The sequence below is a fragment of the Xenia sp. Carnegie-2017 genome, unplaced genomic scaffold (genome assembly GCF_021976095.1).
Source record: "Xenia sp. Carnegie-2017 unplaced genomic scaffold, XeniaSp_v1 HiC_scaffold_23, whole genome shotgun sequence".
Taxonomy (NCBI): domain Eukaryota; kingdom Metazoa; phylum Cnidaria; class Anthozoa; order Malacalcyonacea; family Xeniidae; genus Xenia; species Xenia sp. Carnegie-2017.
Genome location: NW_025813486.1, coordinates 9,489,768 through 9,507,713, shown reverse-complemented (window position 1 = coordinate 9,507,713; position 17,946 = coordinate 9,489,768). Strand labels below are relative to the sequence as shown.

At 34.5% G+C, this 17,946-nt stretch overlaps 1 protein-coding gene across 3 annotated transcripts; it reads left to right on the top strand.

Moving 5' to 3' along the window:
* Positions 1-4,241: 4,241 nt before the first annotated feature.
* On the top strand, positions 4,242-5,730 carry LOC124448605. Of its 3 annotated transcripts, none has more exons than XM_046999567.1 (3): positions 4,242-4,574; positions 4,987-5,053; positions 5,377-5,730. In XM_046999567.1, the coding sequence occupies exons 1-3, from the start codon at positions 4,348-4,350 to the stop codon at positions 5,401-5,403; spliced, it is 321 nt and encodes a 106-aa protein (XP_046855523.1). In that variant the 5' UTR covers positions 4,242-4,347; the 3' UTR covers positions 5,404-5,730. The 3 variants fall into 3 exon arrangements, with proteins under 3 accessions (XP_046855523.1, XP_046855524.1, XP_046855525.1); XM_046999568.1 differs by having other exon boundaries at positions 5,205-5,730; XM_046999569.1 differs by having other exon boundaries at positions 5,139-5,730.
* Positions 5,731-17,946: the final 12,216 nt, after the last annotated feature.

The window sequence follows — 17,946 nt, the reverse complement described above, 5'->3', positions numbered from 1 at the left end:
CATTATGTGAGTATGGTACTGATTAATGTATTGTTTTCGTTAAAAAGTTTTCATTTTGATCTCTAAATACAAGCTCTTTTAATCTTGCAACATTACACGTAACTAGTTTGTAAAAAAGGAAGTTATAAGTTTGTTTAGTCGTTTTATAAGCCATTGTTAAAATATCTGCACACGACAGTGAATGTTATAATAGGGTTTCATCATTTGGCAATGTCAATATGCAGTAACACTTTCATTATTAAATGCGTTGGTCAAGTGCCTCACCAAGTTCATCCACAAAGACAATAGGCTGCTTTAACACTCCACCTCACCCCCACCCCCACAGTAGTCATGGGTGGTGTAAAATGGGTCAATTTTCAGTTAATTGGCAGATCAAAAATACAGAGGATTGAAAAAAAAAACAGGAAAGCAAAGCTATCAAAGAGAAAGAAATCATAAAGTTTTTTTCACATTGTTTATTATCGTTCGAGTTGTTAGTAGTCAAATACTACCAAAACAACCTTAACATTCCTAACATTCTACTTTACCACAACCATCAATTATCAACACCACACCATTAAGAACTACTTTCAGATATAACATATATAGTAGGTACTTTAGATACACATTTAATAGTCAACAAAAAATCTTGAATCGCTCACTAGCGCTTTCTCCATGAAGAAATCAGCATATGTGACTCCCATCTACAATAAAGATTCATGGGAACCATCAGAGAAAAATAGACCCATTTTTTCATTGCTCCGTCTTTTCATGATTTCATGATCGTATATCCAACCTCTTTAGCTCTTCCAAAGATTGTTTTCTTCACAATTGCTCCTGTGAGACCATCTTTTATCTCACCTTCATATTTCTCAGAAATCATGTACCTCAAATTTTTAAAGGCCTAGGACTCCGTTCACTATACGATGCTCAATTGAAAAGTGCTTGGTATGGCTAAACTGCACCTCTTTCATATTGGTTCGCGAATTATTTAATTGAGATCGAGTTGTAGTGGATGTTAAAAGACTTACGAAGTCTCCCGTCTACACTGGAGCGCAAATAGGAAGAATTCTCGGACTTTCCTCTTTATCCTTTCACTTATTTCTTGGCCTACTTAGAAACTGAAACCACTTGTATGTCTAGGAACTCTCCCCCTCATCACCTTTTTAAGTGAATGTCTAACTCTTTAAATGTCTTTGCGAAGTTTAGACATCAGAAGTAATCAGGAGATCTTTGGCACCTTTTTTCGTTATGATTAGTGTGGCGTCGTTTTTTGCTATATTATTCATATTCACAGTGGCTGTTCAAAATTTTGTGTACATAGACTCAATAGTAAGCAGATGTACAAATCGTGACAGAGTTATACCCATTTCAAACGTTGAACTTTTTTCGAGACGAGTGCATTTAAAACAAAAAATAATTAGGAGTTTCATCTCATTTATTTTTGTCTTGAATGCATTTTGTGCATGCAAAGTTTGACGTTTGAAACGGGCTTAAAGTTCAATTTTAAATCTCTTAAATGACTTATTATATCGTTCTATAAACAAGAGATATTTTCCTTTACAGTCAGTTATAGTACATTTAAACCTTTTATGTAATAAACTATTAAACTGCACAAAACTCAAAATTGCACTTTGTTTTAATCCTTCCATGAGCTTCGTTTCAAGTTTATATTTTCCAAACTTCGAAGGATTTCAAAGGTTTGCAGTTTTTTGATGCATATGTAGCTACACGCATGAATATATATTGAGTTTATTGAGTTCAATGTCTTGGACCACTTGACAACTGATTGACGTTCTCGTAATCGATCTAATTATGTCAGCCAATTTTTGACTTGCAATCATTCCATGATTTCCAAACAATGTCGTTTGCCCACGTCCGTTGGTGCCTACAATATCATTGATAAAATATTATTTAAAATAAGACCATCAATTCTTGATTTGCAACCACTCTCTTGAGATTTACCAAACAATGTTTCTCGACCATGTCGGCTGGTGCCAATAACACTGATGAAATATTTGTTAGTGTCAGACCACCAACATGGCTGAATTTGCAGATCAAGAATATGGTGACCAAATCCAGATTTTGAGCTGTTGTTTACTCGAGTAAATAAGTGTGCTCTTTTAATGATTTGTGATCATGAATAACGGTTAGTCAACCACACACCATTAAATTTATTTTGACGATGATAAGCAAAACATTTGTGTCACAGTATAGAGAATATACAGTAGAGCCACTCCATTGATTTTTTTCCTGCCACGCATATCTTATTACGCGTGTAATTGCCATAGTGGCAGCCAATCAATTGCTTTTCTTGACCAATAGGAATGATGTAATCTAATTAAATATACAGCAGCCAGTTGCACACGAAGTGGACCTAACAGTATTTTCCTATACTGTGTTTGTGTTTATTTTACATGTGTGAGTTACTTCTTTCAAGCTAATGTTAAATGCACCAAACTAACACTTAAATAAAGAAAATCAAAAAAAATGGTCAAAAATTTTTTACAATGATTTTAGCTCATTGGAATGTACTGGATAGTCCTCTAAAAATACCGCTTCATTTCCTGATAAAATGTTGTTAAACATAAAAGTTGTTTAAATCCCTCTTCAAAGGCTAAAGGAATTTTGGAGATATTTAATGAACGCAGGAAATTAGGTCGATATTTATTGAAAACATGCACGAGAGAAATATATCTTGATTTGGATGATTTCCCACAAAAACAGATATTTGTTTAGCGTTTGTGTATATATTTATTTTTAGTGGAAACAGTTCATTAAGGTTTCTGAGTTCACTCAGGTTCATTTTAAGGGTTTTGTGAATTTGGAAATTCAGAACATAGAGTAATTGCTCAAACAAGTTTTTTTGTTTTGAAGTATTTAATCATATCCATTTGCCAAAAAGATTTAATGCTTCACTGAATCCCAGCTACCGGGCTATGTGAACAGCCCCTTAATACGCTCTTAATGATTTCTGAACATGAATACTAAATAAATGACTTTCTTTGTTAACGTAAACTGGCAAGCAGATTTGGTCGAGTACTTTTGGATAAAACAAGCAAGAATGGTTAACTTCCATTGGGATTGATTTATCTGCCTGGAAAATATGAACAAGGCAAGTCATTTACAACGTAACACAAGTTACACAACTTAGATAGGTCTCTTCCGTCACGTCGAGGCTACAAATTTAACATTGAAAATGGCTGTACCGGAAGTCTTTGAACTCTAATATCGTGCGAAATGATTCAACCATTGTGACACAAATATAATGATATATCACAATTTAAATTTTTATAAATTTTTCTTCTTTTAAATTTTATTGCTTTGACGATCAAACTTAAATGATTGTAAATGATGGTCGTCCAACAACAACAGAAACAGTCCTTCTCAGGACTTTATTAACCTGGACGATTATCATTTACAAACATATAACGATACTCCCGGGTTCAAACCATTTACTTTAAACTGAAATGAGCAGGACAATTTGTTGGACAAAACTTTGTATAAATTATTATAAAACCATGTAAATCTTCAAAGTAGATCGTAAAGAAATTGCAATATGTGATGATTACGGGCTGTTTTGTGTGTGGCGCGTTTTAAATCTTTCTGACAATTCTGAGAAATTTCAATTAGCCCATCAAATAAGGTTGATTGTGCACCCAAAGAGACACAGCTACTTCAATTTACTTAAAGCTGTCAGTTATTCTCCTGACGGGAAACTTATTGCTGTTACCATAGCTTGTCCGATTGATTACATTGTTAAGACGTTCATTATTTGCTCGCGTTCTGTTTAAATTTGTTACACGTTGGATCAGTGGCGGATCTAGGGTACCTCAAAACCCTCACGCGAGGTACATAAAATTTTCAAAGAATTACGTAATAATTGAGATCATAGGTTTTAGTCCAGTTAACTGAGTTAAGTTACTATTTGCGATCAGCGTTCAGTATCTGATCGCAAAATACTCAAATCTGATTCCAGTTTTTATAGTTTGCTTTTTGAAGCAAAGCGATTTTTTTGAGGTACTTGTCAGCGGCTACTGAGGTACCCAAGCTTGAATGAGCATTTTGATTGGCTAAAACTTGCAGTTACCATGGTTTCTGAGGGACTTGAGGAAATTTTGAGGTAGCAAGGAAAATTTTGAGGCATAAGGAGAATATTTTGAGGCACTAGCTGGTTTTTGACCTTGAACTTTGTTTGGAATAATGTCTATGATTGGTTACGATGTTCTATGGTTATTCTAACAGTGCATTTTATTGGTGCATTTTATCAACTCCCTCAAGTACAGCAAGCGTACCTCACTATTTTCGACTTTCGACTTTCGAGATACTAGTATCGTTAACATTTACCGCACGCAATTTCTTCTGAAAATGGATAGAGATTGTTTTCTAGAAGCCCAAGAGGCAATGAACAGCAACAACAAAGAAGCTCTGTTGCTTCTGTACAACGAGCTACGCGGGCAGTTGAATTCAAAGCCAAGATGTTCATCTTACTTGCTTCGATCAAAACTGGGCAATTCACTGTACCGGCATATTGTCGCTGAGACATATATTCCAAGCAGTATGAAATCGCAGGGAAAGATCTACACTGCAATCAGGTAACGATGTGTTGATATGGCCGTTGAATTTAGCTTTTATTCTACTTCTGTCCGATTACGATGCTTTATCTGAATTTTTAATAAGCTTGTCAATATGTAATGTTTTGTAATTCTTATATTTTGCATTACTTGCCAGTGCAGAAATCCTTCGTTTACCAATTGAAGTTTGTATTTTATTCGAATAATTAAATAAGCGAATAATAACTTATAAATTTAACTGAAATACTGGTATACTATTTATGTAAGGAAAATTAAGAATCTGAATGAATAACTTTATATGGCAATGTTACATGTGCTTAGCTGTTTTTAAATACGTAATATAACATTATTGGATGTTTAATATTTAAAGTTACGCTGTTTAGTACAACACAAAGAAATTTAAACTAAAGAGGGATTATTTTGAACCTTGTAGATCTCAAGCATCAGGGAATTGTCTTTACAGCTCAGTATCTTTGCTGCTTGTAGGAGACAACAGCTTAGTAAGTATTTTAAGAATACTGACTTCCCTTGAGCTATACCTTCATTGTGATTTTTACAATAAACATCCTGCATTTTCTTTGGCAGTGACTGAGCACCATGACCTTAGTCTTGTTAATCTTTTGCCATTATCAGTATCGGCCTCATGTTTAGATTCCGGCTTAAAGAATGAGGATTTAATTAAGCAAGAAGCTATTTTAAATTGTTATGATGGTACCTGGTCACCTTTCTTGTGTATTCTGGGCTTATCATCAGTTATTGGTAATGAAATATTTACTTATTATCCAGATTGTGGGGACATAAGACCCAAATTACTTTTTAATAGACATGTAAACCCTCGCTTGGCAAATGAAGCAATTGTGAAGGATGTTGCTGTTCACATATTATTCTGCTATGAAGGCAAGGTTAAGTCTGGCGAGAGCTTTTTTCCAAACCATTATGTTCCTCTTCTTTGCTCAACAAAAAATGAAAAACATAAAGTGTGTAACAAAAACCGCAAGCATCCTGACAACTCTTCTCTACAAGAACACCAAGATACTAAGCGATTCTTCCAGCTGTCTTGCATTGATAAACCTTCTAACAGTAATTTTAAAACTGATAAGTCTAGCCTTAGCACCTTATGTATTGACAAGTCTTCTTCTCTTGATGCAACTTGCTACAAAAAACCCCCTTCCGATAAAATAGTGTCATTTAGTGAGGCTTCTTCGCTTGTTGACTGTCATATTCCCCATAATTTTGATGTTGCAACTTTCAGAGAAAAAAGAAAAGGCATGAGCGATGGGCAAATTTACAATCTCATAGTAAATGTTTATAGACCAGATGAGAATTTTGAATCCCCAAAAACGAATGGAAGATCTTTTCGTTATGATTGATGAGAAAGGTATGAATGGTTATGTTATTCTCCATCCTTGGATGGGGGTTTTTGTTTGCCATGTGCCCTTTTTGGTGATAATTTTAAAGATAAGGCCTCAAAAATTTCCAACCTATTCTCTCAGCCACTTCGTCGTTGGACAGATGCATCCAAAATGCTAAAACGTCATGATGGCAAAGAGAGTAATGGCAAAATGAGTTTTCATGGTTTGAATGGTTTGCATGCTTCTACTTTTCCAGTTTATTCTACCTTCAAATCTAACATGTCTGGTAAAACAAAAGGCATTAATGTTATTATTGATTCTAAGGTTAAGAAAGAAGTTGAAGGTAACCGGGCTAAATTAAGTTCAATTACCGATACGGTCTTAACATGTGGTCGTTTGGGCTTAGCCTTTAGAGGTCATCGTGATGATGGGCACTATCATCCTGAAACTGGTAATTTTTCTGCAGGTGGTGTTGGGAATTTTATTGAACTTCTTAATTTTAGAGTGCGCGCTGGGGACAAGGTGTTAGAGGACCATCTGAATTCATGTGGTAGGAATCAGACGTATATTTCAAAAACTTCCCAGAACAAGCTTATTAAATGCTGTGGTGAAGTAATAACAGATAAAATCATTTCTGACTTAAAAGCAAGCAGGTTCTACTCTGTAATTGCTGATGAGGCTTGAGACATCTCAAATACTGAACAGATGTCTCTTGTTTTGCATTTTATCGACCAAAATATGGATATTAGGGAGGAGTTTGTTGTATTTCTTCCTTGTAAATGGGGCTTAAAAGGTGAGCAGCTTGCTAAGGTTGTTCTTGATGCTTTAGGCAACCTTGGTCTTTCTATTGCTGAATGTAGAGGACAGGGATATGATGGGGCAGGTGCTGTTGCTGGTCATATTAATGGGATGGCTGCTCATTTGCGTCGTTTGAATGATAAGGCTCTTTTTTACCCATTGCTACAGCCACAGATTAAATTTAGCGATTTGTGAGTCTATTAATATAATGGATGTAAAATCGATGCTCAATAGAGTTAAAAAAGTTTCTGATTTTTTTAATATTTCCCCTACACGACAAATACCTTTAGAAAAGAATATTGACCTTCATGGTTCTTTATCAGCCGGTAGGAAAAAGAAATTAATAGATGTGTGTCGAACTAGGTGGGTTGAGAGAATCGACGGCTTAGATACTTTCCAGCAGCTTCTTATTCCTGTGTTTAAAACGTTGAGAGAAATGAAGAAAAATGTAGATAAAGATCACAGTCTCAATGTTTCTTCGGATGCCTCTGAACTTCTTGATCTTTTGGAAAAGTTTGATTTTGTTGTTGCCCTGGTTATTTGTAGAAATGTGTTTGATTCTACAATTGGTGTTACTCAGCTTCTTCAAGGGAAGAGTATTGACATTATGGATGGTTTACATCTTATTACATCGTTGAAAACTTTTGTTGTTAATGTTAGGAATTCCATTGATAAGTATCACGATACATGGTATGAAGAGTCTCTCGCACTGGCTCGAGAATTAGATATTGATGAAGCAAAGCCAAGGACAGTGGGAAGACAGACAACACGAGCTAATGTCCCCTATAAAACTACATCTGAGTACTATAAAAGAATTTTTCTATTCCACTTGTTGACCACCTAAACTCTGCGTTGAAAGCTCGTTTCAATACTGATAGCGTTAATGTGTACAATGGGCTTAGCATTGTACCATATAAAATGATTTCTCTTCTTAACAATGGCATGAATTGGAAAGAAAAATTCAAAGTTGTTTCCAATTTTATCACGATGACCTACCCAATCCATTGGCTTTGGACTCAGAGATTTTGCTTTGGGAAACTTATTGGGTTGATTACGAAGGAACCATTCCAGACTCAATTTCAGCAACTTTAAAAGCTTTAAAATTTGAAGGCTTTGAAAACATCAAAATTATTCTTCGTATTCTTGGAACCCTTACTATCACATCTTGCGAATGCGAACGCTCTTTCTCAGTTTTGCGCGAACTGAAAATTATAAGCGAAGTACGATGGTTTCAGAGCGTCTAAACGGTTTGGCCATGATGAGAGTTCATCAAGAAATTGTGCCCGAAACGTCAGAAGTTATCGACAGATTTGCTATGGATAACACAAGATTAAAGTTCGTATAGTCATTATTAACAACAATCAAACATCAAACATGAAAACAAGAAACTTAAAATAATAGCATCATTAAGGCAAAGTTTCGCAACCATTTAACTAAATGGCAGTCAAGTTGACTGTCCATGTCTGGCTGCTTTTTAGAAGCATGCCTAGGCATGCTGATGAGCTCTGATATTGAGCGAAACAGTCAGAATTATTGATTATATTAAGTGCTTCTTTAATCCGAAATCCTTGTTTTGCCACTGCTTCTTTTAAGCGCCGCCCCCTGTTACCGCGCTGCTCTTACGATCAAAAAAAGTTACAGCGCTGCGGCGCTAAAAAGAGCACTCATAGTAATGCTACTTTGAGGGAGGTAAACGATTGGCCTGTATCCGCCACTGAATATAAATGTATAATGAAAATCTTTGTAATGTGAAAATCACTGTATATTACACTTGATGGTCTCCATTGTGCAAATATCCGACGTATTCAAAAACACTTCAATCATTAAGGAATGATTCTTGCAATGATAAAAGTCGATCAATCATTAACTTGGCAACCATATACTGTAACCAAAAATGACAGGACAAAAATCGATTGCTATAAAAGCCAAAACAAGCAATGTTTGTCTGGGAAAAGGTATAAACCTGTAGATTAACCAAAAAAAGAACGTGTGATGAAAAAGTAGAGTTGGAAAAAGCTGTGGTAAGTATCTTTTAATTAAATAGTATGATTTTGACTGGTTAGTCAAAATCATACTGTTTAATCATACTGAGAGCAGCATTGGCTTCTACGGGATTAACCAATGCTGCTCTCACTGAAACAGTTCTACAGGATTTCATAACCAATTGGATTGTTCTGTAGGTATTCTGGATTCAACCATCTGGTGTCTGGTGTGACAAATGTGTCACAATCAAGAAGACAGTTAAAAATGTATAAGATAATAGGCTGGTTCTAAAGGGCTATTCAAAAAACATTTAATACGCAGTGAACCAAGTGAAATTATTCACACGTTTTTCAGCCACAATAAGTTTAAGAAGAACCAGCTGTAACATTAATAATACGTCTAGTGACTGTTTACAACCAAAGAGCCCACAAAACATTTACAAATCTACAATTACAAATATTATACAATTATTCCCATTGCACAAAAATAAAAGTTTCTTCGGATTTCACAAACATTATCTTACAAACAACTCTACCTCAACACAAACGCATATATCACAAACATCTTGAGCAAGCCACTAACCAACCAGCAAACTAAAATTTTAAACAAAGGATTAAATTACAACTTTAAGGACGCGAACAAACTTGACTACGTTGCCGAAAGAAGACATTGGTGACAAAATCACCAATAACATTTGCCACAAACGACCAGTCACCCTAAACAACTAAAAACTACGAGCAATTAAAAACCTACAAAACGACGACCAAATGATCATATTATGAGCTAACAAAAAAAGCAAAACAGTTATCATGGACAGATCAGATTACATGGACAAAGCCAAACCCTCCTACAAGACACCACCACCTACGAACCTCTCCACACAGACCCCAGCAAAATGACCACCAACCGCATCAACCAGAAACTGAAACAACTAAAACACAGAAAGAAACTGACCAAAAACGATTACAGAAGAGTCCACCCTATGACGCATCCACCGCCAAAACATCAGAAAGGACTGCCAGATTTCTTCGATCAATTAATATTAACGTCGCCTACAACCCACACAAAAACTCAAATCGTGTTTCACAAAACATAACAGATACCAGGGGAAAGCAGCCAGTTTTACCAAACATAAAAACAAAACATCAATTCGTGATACAACTGACGCGATCTACATGATACCATGTAAAGACTGCTCAAAGCAATACATAGGAGAAACATCAAAGAAAATCGAAACAAGACTCACAGAACACAAAAACACCATAAAACGACAAGATCCGAACTCTCTACCAGCAGGACATACCCATGGAAACAACCACACATTCGACTGGACAAAATCTAAAGTACTCGGAGGTTCGCAAAGACTAAACGCGCACATGAATTTAAATAAGCTTGGTACTGTAAAGATAACGACACAATAAACAGACATATCGACATACCCATCATATACTCACAACTTAAGAAAAAGGACAATAAAACTACAAACAACACCCAAACTACATCATCACTATTTAATAATATTAACACCGATCATATTCACAATACACCAAAACCCATGGCAACACATTTCACCCCATCCAATCACATTACTCCTCCCCCTAATCAAATTAGACGCTCTAAGCGTCTACAAGCTAAAAACAAGTGTAAATAGATAAATCCTTTTTCCGATGAAGGCTCGAAGCAGCAAGTCAAAAGCTCAATAAAATTATTTTTGAAATCCGGAGAAACTTATGTTTTTGAATAATATAATGCCTGGATTGCTAATCTTTAAACATAATTATTCACATGTATATGCTCTTCTCAACTTCTTATATCCAAACAACATAGTATGCACAGTCTCGGCGTTGGCAGATTGTAAGCCATCTTGTCCGCGATTGTTATTTTGCACTTTTGACATTGTAAGACAAATAACGGACGACATCCTTTATTCACATTAAAACTGGCTTGATTCATGATCGATTTTATTGATCATGGCTAAACATATTTAAACAATTCGAGCAGATTTACACATTTTTGACGCTTCAGTGAATTTAGAGTAAGATAGTTTTTACTGCATTTTGCAGATTTTTCAACACACCTAATTCATCTGGCATTTTCGGAACTACTTGTATATATATGTACATATATTACGGACAATATTCCTGGATAAAAGAGCGCTCAATATTCTATATATTAGAAGAGCGTAAGATAAAATGAACTAAAATAAAATGGACAATTGTTTGCTTTTGCTACTCGGAGTTTCACGCCGTAGGGCGATCTTCAGGCAACTGGCAGATTATATATTATTTGCTGACTATATACATCGACTAAAAGGTGTTAAGTTACATGACGGCATGCACTAAACATATCGGAACGTTTATTTAAAATGTTCTTTTTACGTCCTTTCAGGATAAGTAGCCTTTCTTCAAGGCAAAGACGGCAGGTTCTTCGGTTTTTGTTCGGAGGTGGAAGTTGTTTGATGAAGTCCCATTTAATGTTGTAGTTACGTTTGTTTTCTTTCAGTGTCCACGTGTATTTAGAAAGTTCTGTCTCGTTGAGGTATTTAATGTTCGTAATTGATTTAATGTGGTTTCGATATCGTGTCTTAAAAGCGCATGCAGTAACACCTATATAAGTTTTTGTTTCGTTGTTGTCAGTCGTTGTCACGTCGGCTTTGTAAATCACGTTGGGTTTCAGGCAATTGCCGTTTGTCGGGCATAGGTGTTTCTGTCTGCAGTTACATTTCTTTAGGGGGTTGTTCTTGTGGGTGCCCACGACTTCCTACAACTTATCGACTAACATTTCCCACCAAATACTATACTCTCCAAGATATTTTACCGACACACAATACGCGTAAGCTACAGCTGCGGCGAAAACATGAAAACTTTCATAACCAGACACAACAAGACTATTTTAAAAAGACTTAACCCAGAAACAACCCAGAACAAAAACTACCCCATAAAGAAATGTAACTGCAGACAGGACATCCTGACAGGACGTAAAAAGAACATTTTAAATAAACGTTCCGATATGTTTAGTGCATGCCGTCATGTAACTTAACACCTTTTAGTCGATGTATATAGTCAGCAAATAATATATAATCTGTCAGTTCCCTGAAGATCGCCCTACGGCGTGAAACTCCGAATAGCGACAGCAAACAATTGTCCATTTTATTTTAGTTCATCTTATGTACATATACATATACTTTGTTTGAGTGTTCGAGTACGAAATTCACAATCGATGCAAAAATTATCAATTCATACAATATTTGACATACCGCGCTAGCTATGTTTGTGACTGCCTGCCATACGTGGGGGGATATTATGTGGAAGAATGTAAATAATATTTCATTTTGGAAAATAAAGTCTTATGGCATCATTCCATATTATTTATTCTCTAGTAAAGTTAAAAGTCTAATACATGAAATTTTGAATTATCTGGCTTGCAGTGATGTATTGTGCAACCACAGGCTCAGCTATGTTTGTTATTTTCAGATAACATCTGTAATTGCCACTTAACGTAATTAAATCACAAATACAAAACATTTTCTAAGTACTCTTACGTCTTAATAAAATTATAACAATGATTAAACAAGTCACGTCTTGTTATTTTTCTTGCGAAAAGCGGAAAATTTTGCCAATAAATCCGGACTTGTCATAATTAGTCGACGTTGTTTGTAAGACGCTTATAAAAAATGTTTATTAGACTCAGAGGTTAGTTATGAAACATGTCTAGTAAGTTCTATAGAAGTTAAAAATAAACATCATAAATTCCACAGGCATTAGTGCGAAAAGTAAATTGGTTGCAAAGTTAAAATAGTTTTTGTTGAAGATTTTTTGTAGAGTCGAAGAGGGCGAGAAATGCAACGTTTTGTTTTTACATTCTTACAGTATGGTGGATTTATACAACAGGATTTTTTTATTGAGATTTTTTTCGTAAATTTTTCGATTGGAGTTATACTTCCTGTTGGTTTTATGGTGACTTATTTACAGGCATCCATACAAATACTAGATTCGCTCTTTAAAATATGTTCATCTGACGATAGATATGAAAGACGACCGTCTACAGAGTTTGGTAGTTTCCAAAGTACACAAAATTTAACAAAACATTGCTATCTTTTTATGTTATACCGAGTCTTATATCCATTAATAACAAAGTTTTGTATTTGACTTTCACAATCGATGCAAAATATAAATATTCATAGGAAATTTGACATACTGCGCTATCTTTGTGACTGCAAGTCGTATGTGTGGGAAAATTATTTAAAAAATGAGAAAAATGTTTCATTCTCGTTTCAAGTCTAAGTAGAACCATTCCACTTACAGATTTCATCTCGTGAAGTTAAAAGTTTAAAATATGAAATTTTAGCATTGCAGTGATGTACTGTAGAGTTCCAAGTATAGAGACGATTATTATTTTCAAATTACATTTCTGCCACGTAACATAATTAAATTACAAATACAAAGCAAATCTTTCACTTTCTAAATAGCTTGCGCAACGTTAAATTCTGCTTAAGGAAAATTACTGGTCGAATAATTTATATAATTGTCATGAAGAGTCTAAGTGCAGTTTGTAAAAAACTTTGAGAGGAAACTCACTGAAAAGGAAAGAGGATTTGTCAGAAGTTCGATATTTTTAACACCGGCAGGTTGTTGAGCACTTTTAAAAAAAACAATTTTAGGTGTTAAACCAGTTCTGTCGTGCAATTTCTTCGTGTGAATTTCAACAATGGCGGAATCGACTCGACAGTAAAGACAACGACACAATAAACAGACATATCGACATACCCATCATATACTCACAACTAAAAAAAAGGACAATAAAACTAAAAAACAACACCATAAGTACAACATCACTCTCTAATAATATCAACAGCGAACATATTCAAAATACACCAAAACCCATGGCAATGCAATTCACCCATCCAATCACATTAATTCACCCGCTAATCCAATTAGACGCTCGACGCGTCTACAAGCTAAAAGCAAGTGTAAATAGAAAAATTCTCCTTCAGATGAAGGCTGGAAGCAACGAGTCAAAACCTCAATAAAATTATTTGTGAAATCCGGAGAAAGTTTTATTTTTGAATAATATGATAACTCAATTGCCAATCTTTAAACAGAATAATTCACATGTATATGCTCTTCTTAACTTCTTATATCCAAACAACATAGTATTTACAGTCTCGGCGTTAGCAGATCGTAAGCCATCTTGTCTGCGATTGTTATTTTGCTACTTTTCATTTTGTACGACAAATAATGGACAACATACTTCTTTCACATGAAAACTGGCTGGATTCATGATCGATTTTAACGATCATGGCTAAACATATTTAAACAATTCGAGCAGGATTTACACAGTTTTGACGCTTCAGTGAATTTAGAGTAAAATAGTTTTTACTAGATTTTGCAGGATTTTTCAACACACCTGTTCATATGGCATTTTCGCGACTACTTGTATATATATGTACATGTATACATACCTTGTTGGAGTGTTTGAGTACGACATTCATAATCAATGCAAAATTTATCAATTCATATAATATTTGACATAACGCGCTAGCTATGTTTGTGACTGCCTGCCATTCGTGGGCGGATATTGTGTGGAAGAATGAGAAAATTATTTCATTTTGGAATTAAAGTCTTATAGCATCATTTTATATGATATATTGTCTAGTAAAGTTAAAAGTCTAAAATATGAAATTTTGATTATCTTGCTTACAGTGATGTACTGTGCAACCACTGGCATAGGTATGTTTGTTATTTTCAGATAACATCTCTAATTGCCACTTAACATAATTAAATCACAAATACAAAACAGCTTCTAAGTATTGTTACGTCTAAATAAAATCAAAACAATGATTAAACAAGTCACGTCTTATCATTTTCCTTGCGCAAGCGAAAAATTTTGCCAATAAACTCCGGACTTGTCAAAATTAGTCGATGTTGTTTGTAAGACGCTTATAAAAAATGTTTATTAGACTCAGAGGTTAGACATGAAACATGTCTAGTAAGTTCTATAGAAGTTAAAAATAAACATCACAAATTCCACAGGCAATAGTGCGAAAAGTAAATTGGTTGTCGACTTTCGCCAACGCAAATACTGTAGCTAAAGTTAAAATAGTTTTTGTTGAAGATTTTTTGTAGAGTCGAAGAGGGCGAGAAATGCAACGTTTTGTTTTTACATTCTTACAGTATGGTAGATTTATACCACAGGATTTTTTTATTGAGATTTTTTTCGTGAATTTTTGGATTGGTGTTATACTTCCTGATGGTTTTATGGTGACTTATTTACAGGCATCCATACAAATACTAGATTCGCTCTTTAAAATATGTTCATCTGACGATAGATATGAAAGACGACCGTCTACAGAGTTTGGTAGTTTCCAAAGTACACAAAATTTAACAAAACATTTCTATCTTTTTATGTTATACCGAGTTTTATATCCATTAATAACAAAGTTTTGTATTTGACTTTCACAATCGATGAAAAATATAAATATTCATAGGAAATTTGACATACTGCGCTATCTTCGTGACTGCAAGTCGTATGTGTGGTAAAATTATTTAAAAAATGAGAAAAATGCTCCATTCTCGTTTCAAGTCTAAGTAGAACCATTCCAATTACAGATTTTGTCTCGTGAAGTTAAAAGTTTAAAATATGAAAACTTTAGCATTGCAGTTTTGTACTGTAGAGTTCCAAGTATAGAGAAAATTATTATTTTCAAATTACATTTCTGCCACGTAACATAATTGAATTACAAATACAAAGCAAATCTTTTACTTTCTAAGTAGCTTGCGCAACGTTAAATTCTGCTTACGAAAATTACCGGTCGAATAATTTATATAATTGTCATGAAGAGTCTAATCGCAGTTTGAAAGAAACTTTGAGAGGAAACTCACTGAAAAGGAAAAAGGATTTGTCAGAAGTTCGATATTTTTAACACCTGCAGGTTGTTGAACACATTTAAATAAAACAATTTTAGGTGTTAAACCAGTTCTGTCGTGCAATTTCTTCGTGTGAATTTCAACAATGGCGGAATCGACTCGACAGTAAAGACAACGACACAATAAACAGACATATCAACATACCCATCATATACTAACAACTAAAGTACAACCTAAAACTACAACATCACACTCTAACACCGGTCGAATAATTTATTGAATTGTCATGAAGAGTCTAAGCGCAGTTTGAAAGAAACTTTGAGAGGAAACTCACTGAAAAGGAAACAGGATTTGTCAGAAGTTCGATATTTTTAACACCGGCAGGGTGTTGAACACTTTTAAATAAAACAATGTCAGGTGTTAAGCCAGTTCTGTCGTGCAATTTCTTCGTGTGAATTTCAACAATGGCGGAATCAACTCGACAGTAAAGACAACGACACAATAAAGACATATCAACATACCAATCATATGCTCAAAACTAAAGTACAACCTAAAACTACAACATCACACACTAATAATATTAACTGCGAACATATTCAAAATACACCAAAACCCATGGCAACGCAATTCACCCATCCAATCACATTACTCCACCCGCTAATTTAATTAGACGCTTGACTCATCTACAAGCTAAAAGCAAGTGTAAATAGAAAAATTCTCCTTCCGATGAAGGCTCGAAGTAACGAGTCGAAAGCTCAAGAAAATTATTTGTGAAATCTGGAGAAAGTTTTATTTTTGAATAATATGATAACTCAATTGCCAATCTTTAAACAGAATAATTCACATGTATATGCTCTTCTTAGCTTCTTATATCCAAACAACATAGTATGCACAGTCTCGGCGTTGGCAGATCGTAAGCCATCTTGTCTGCGATTGTTATTTTGCTACTTTTGATTTTGTACGACAAATAATGGACGACATACTTCTTTCACAAGAAAACTGGCTGGATTCATAATCGATTTTAACGATCATGGCTAAACATATTTAAACAATTGGAGCAGATTTACACAGTTTTGATGCTTCAGTGAATTTAGAGTAAGATAGTTTTTAGTAGATTTTGCAGGATTTTTCAACACACCTGTTCATATGGCATTTTCGCGACTACTTGTATATATATGTACATATATACATACTTTGTTGGAGTGTTCAAGTACGACATTCACAATCAATGCAAAATTTATCAATTCATACAATATTTGACATAACGCGCTAGCTATGTTTGTGACTGCCTGCAATTCGTGGGGGGATATTACGTGGAAGAATGAGAAAAATATTTCATTTTGTAATTAAAGTCTTATAGCATCATTCCATATGATATATTGTCTAGTAAAGTTAAAAGTCTAAAATATGAAATTTTGATTATCTGGCTTGCAGTGATGTACTGTGCAACCACAGGCATAGGTATGTTTGTTATTTTCAGATAACATCTCTAATTGCCACTTAACGTAATTAAATCACAAATACAAAACAGCTTCTAAGTATTGTTACGTCTAAATAAAATCAAAACAATGATTAAACAAGTCACGTCTTATCATTTTCCTTGCGCAAGCGAAAAATTTTGCCAATAAATTCCGGACTTGTCAAAATTAGTCGATGTTGTTTGTAAGACGCTTATAAAAAATGTTTATTAGACTCAGAGGTTAGACATGAAACATGTCTAGTAAGTTCTATAGAAGTTAAAAATAAACATCACAAATTCCACAGGCAATAGTGCGAAAAGTAAATTGGTTGTCGACTTTCGCCAACGCAATTACTGTAGCTAAAGTTAAAATAGTTTTTGTTGAAGATTTTGTGTAGAGTTGAAGAGGGCGAGAAATGCAACGTTTTGTTTTTACATTCTTACAGTATGGTGGATTTAAGCCACAGGATTTTTTTATTGAGATTTTTTTCGTAAATTTTTGGATTGGAATTATACTTCCTGATGGTTTTATGGTGACTTATTTACAGGCATCCATACAAATACTTGATTCGCTCTTTAAAATATGTTCATCTGACGATAGATATGAAAGACGACCGTCTACAGAGTTTGGTAGTTTCCAAAGTACACAAAATTTAACAAAACATTGCTATCTTTTTATGTTATACCGAGTCTTATATCCATTAAAAACAAAGTTTTGTATTTGACTTTCACAATCGATGCAAAATATAAATATTCATAGGAAATTTGACATACTGCGCTATCTTTGTGACTGCAAGTCGTATGTGTGGGAAAATTATGTGAGAAATGTGAAAAATGTTTCATTCTCGTTTCAAGTCTAAGTAGAACCATTCCACTTAGAAATTTTGTCTCGTGAATTGAAAAGTTTAAAATATGAAAACTTTAGCATTGCAGTG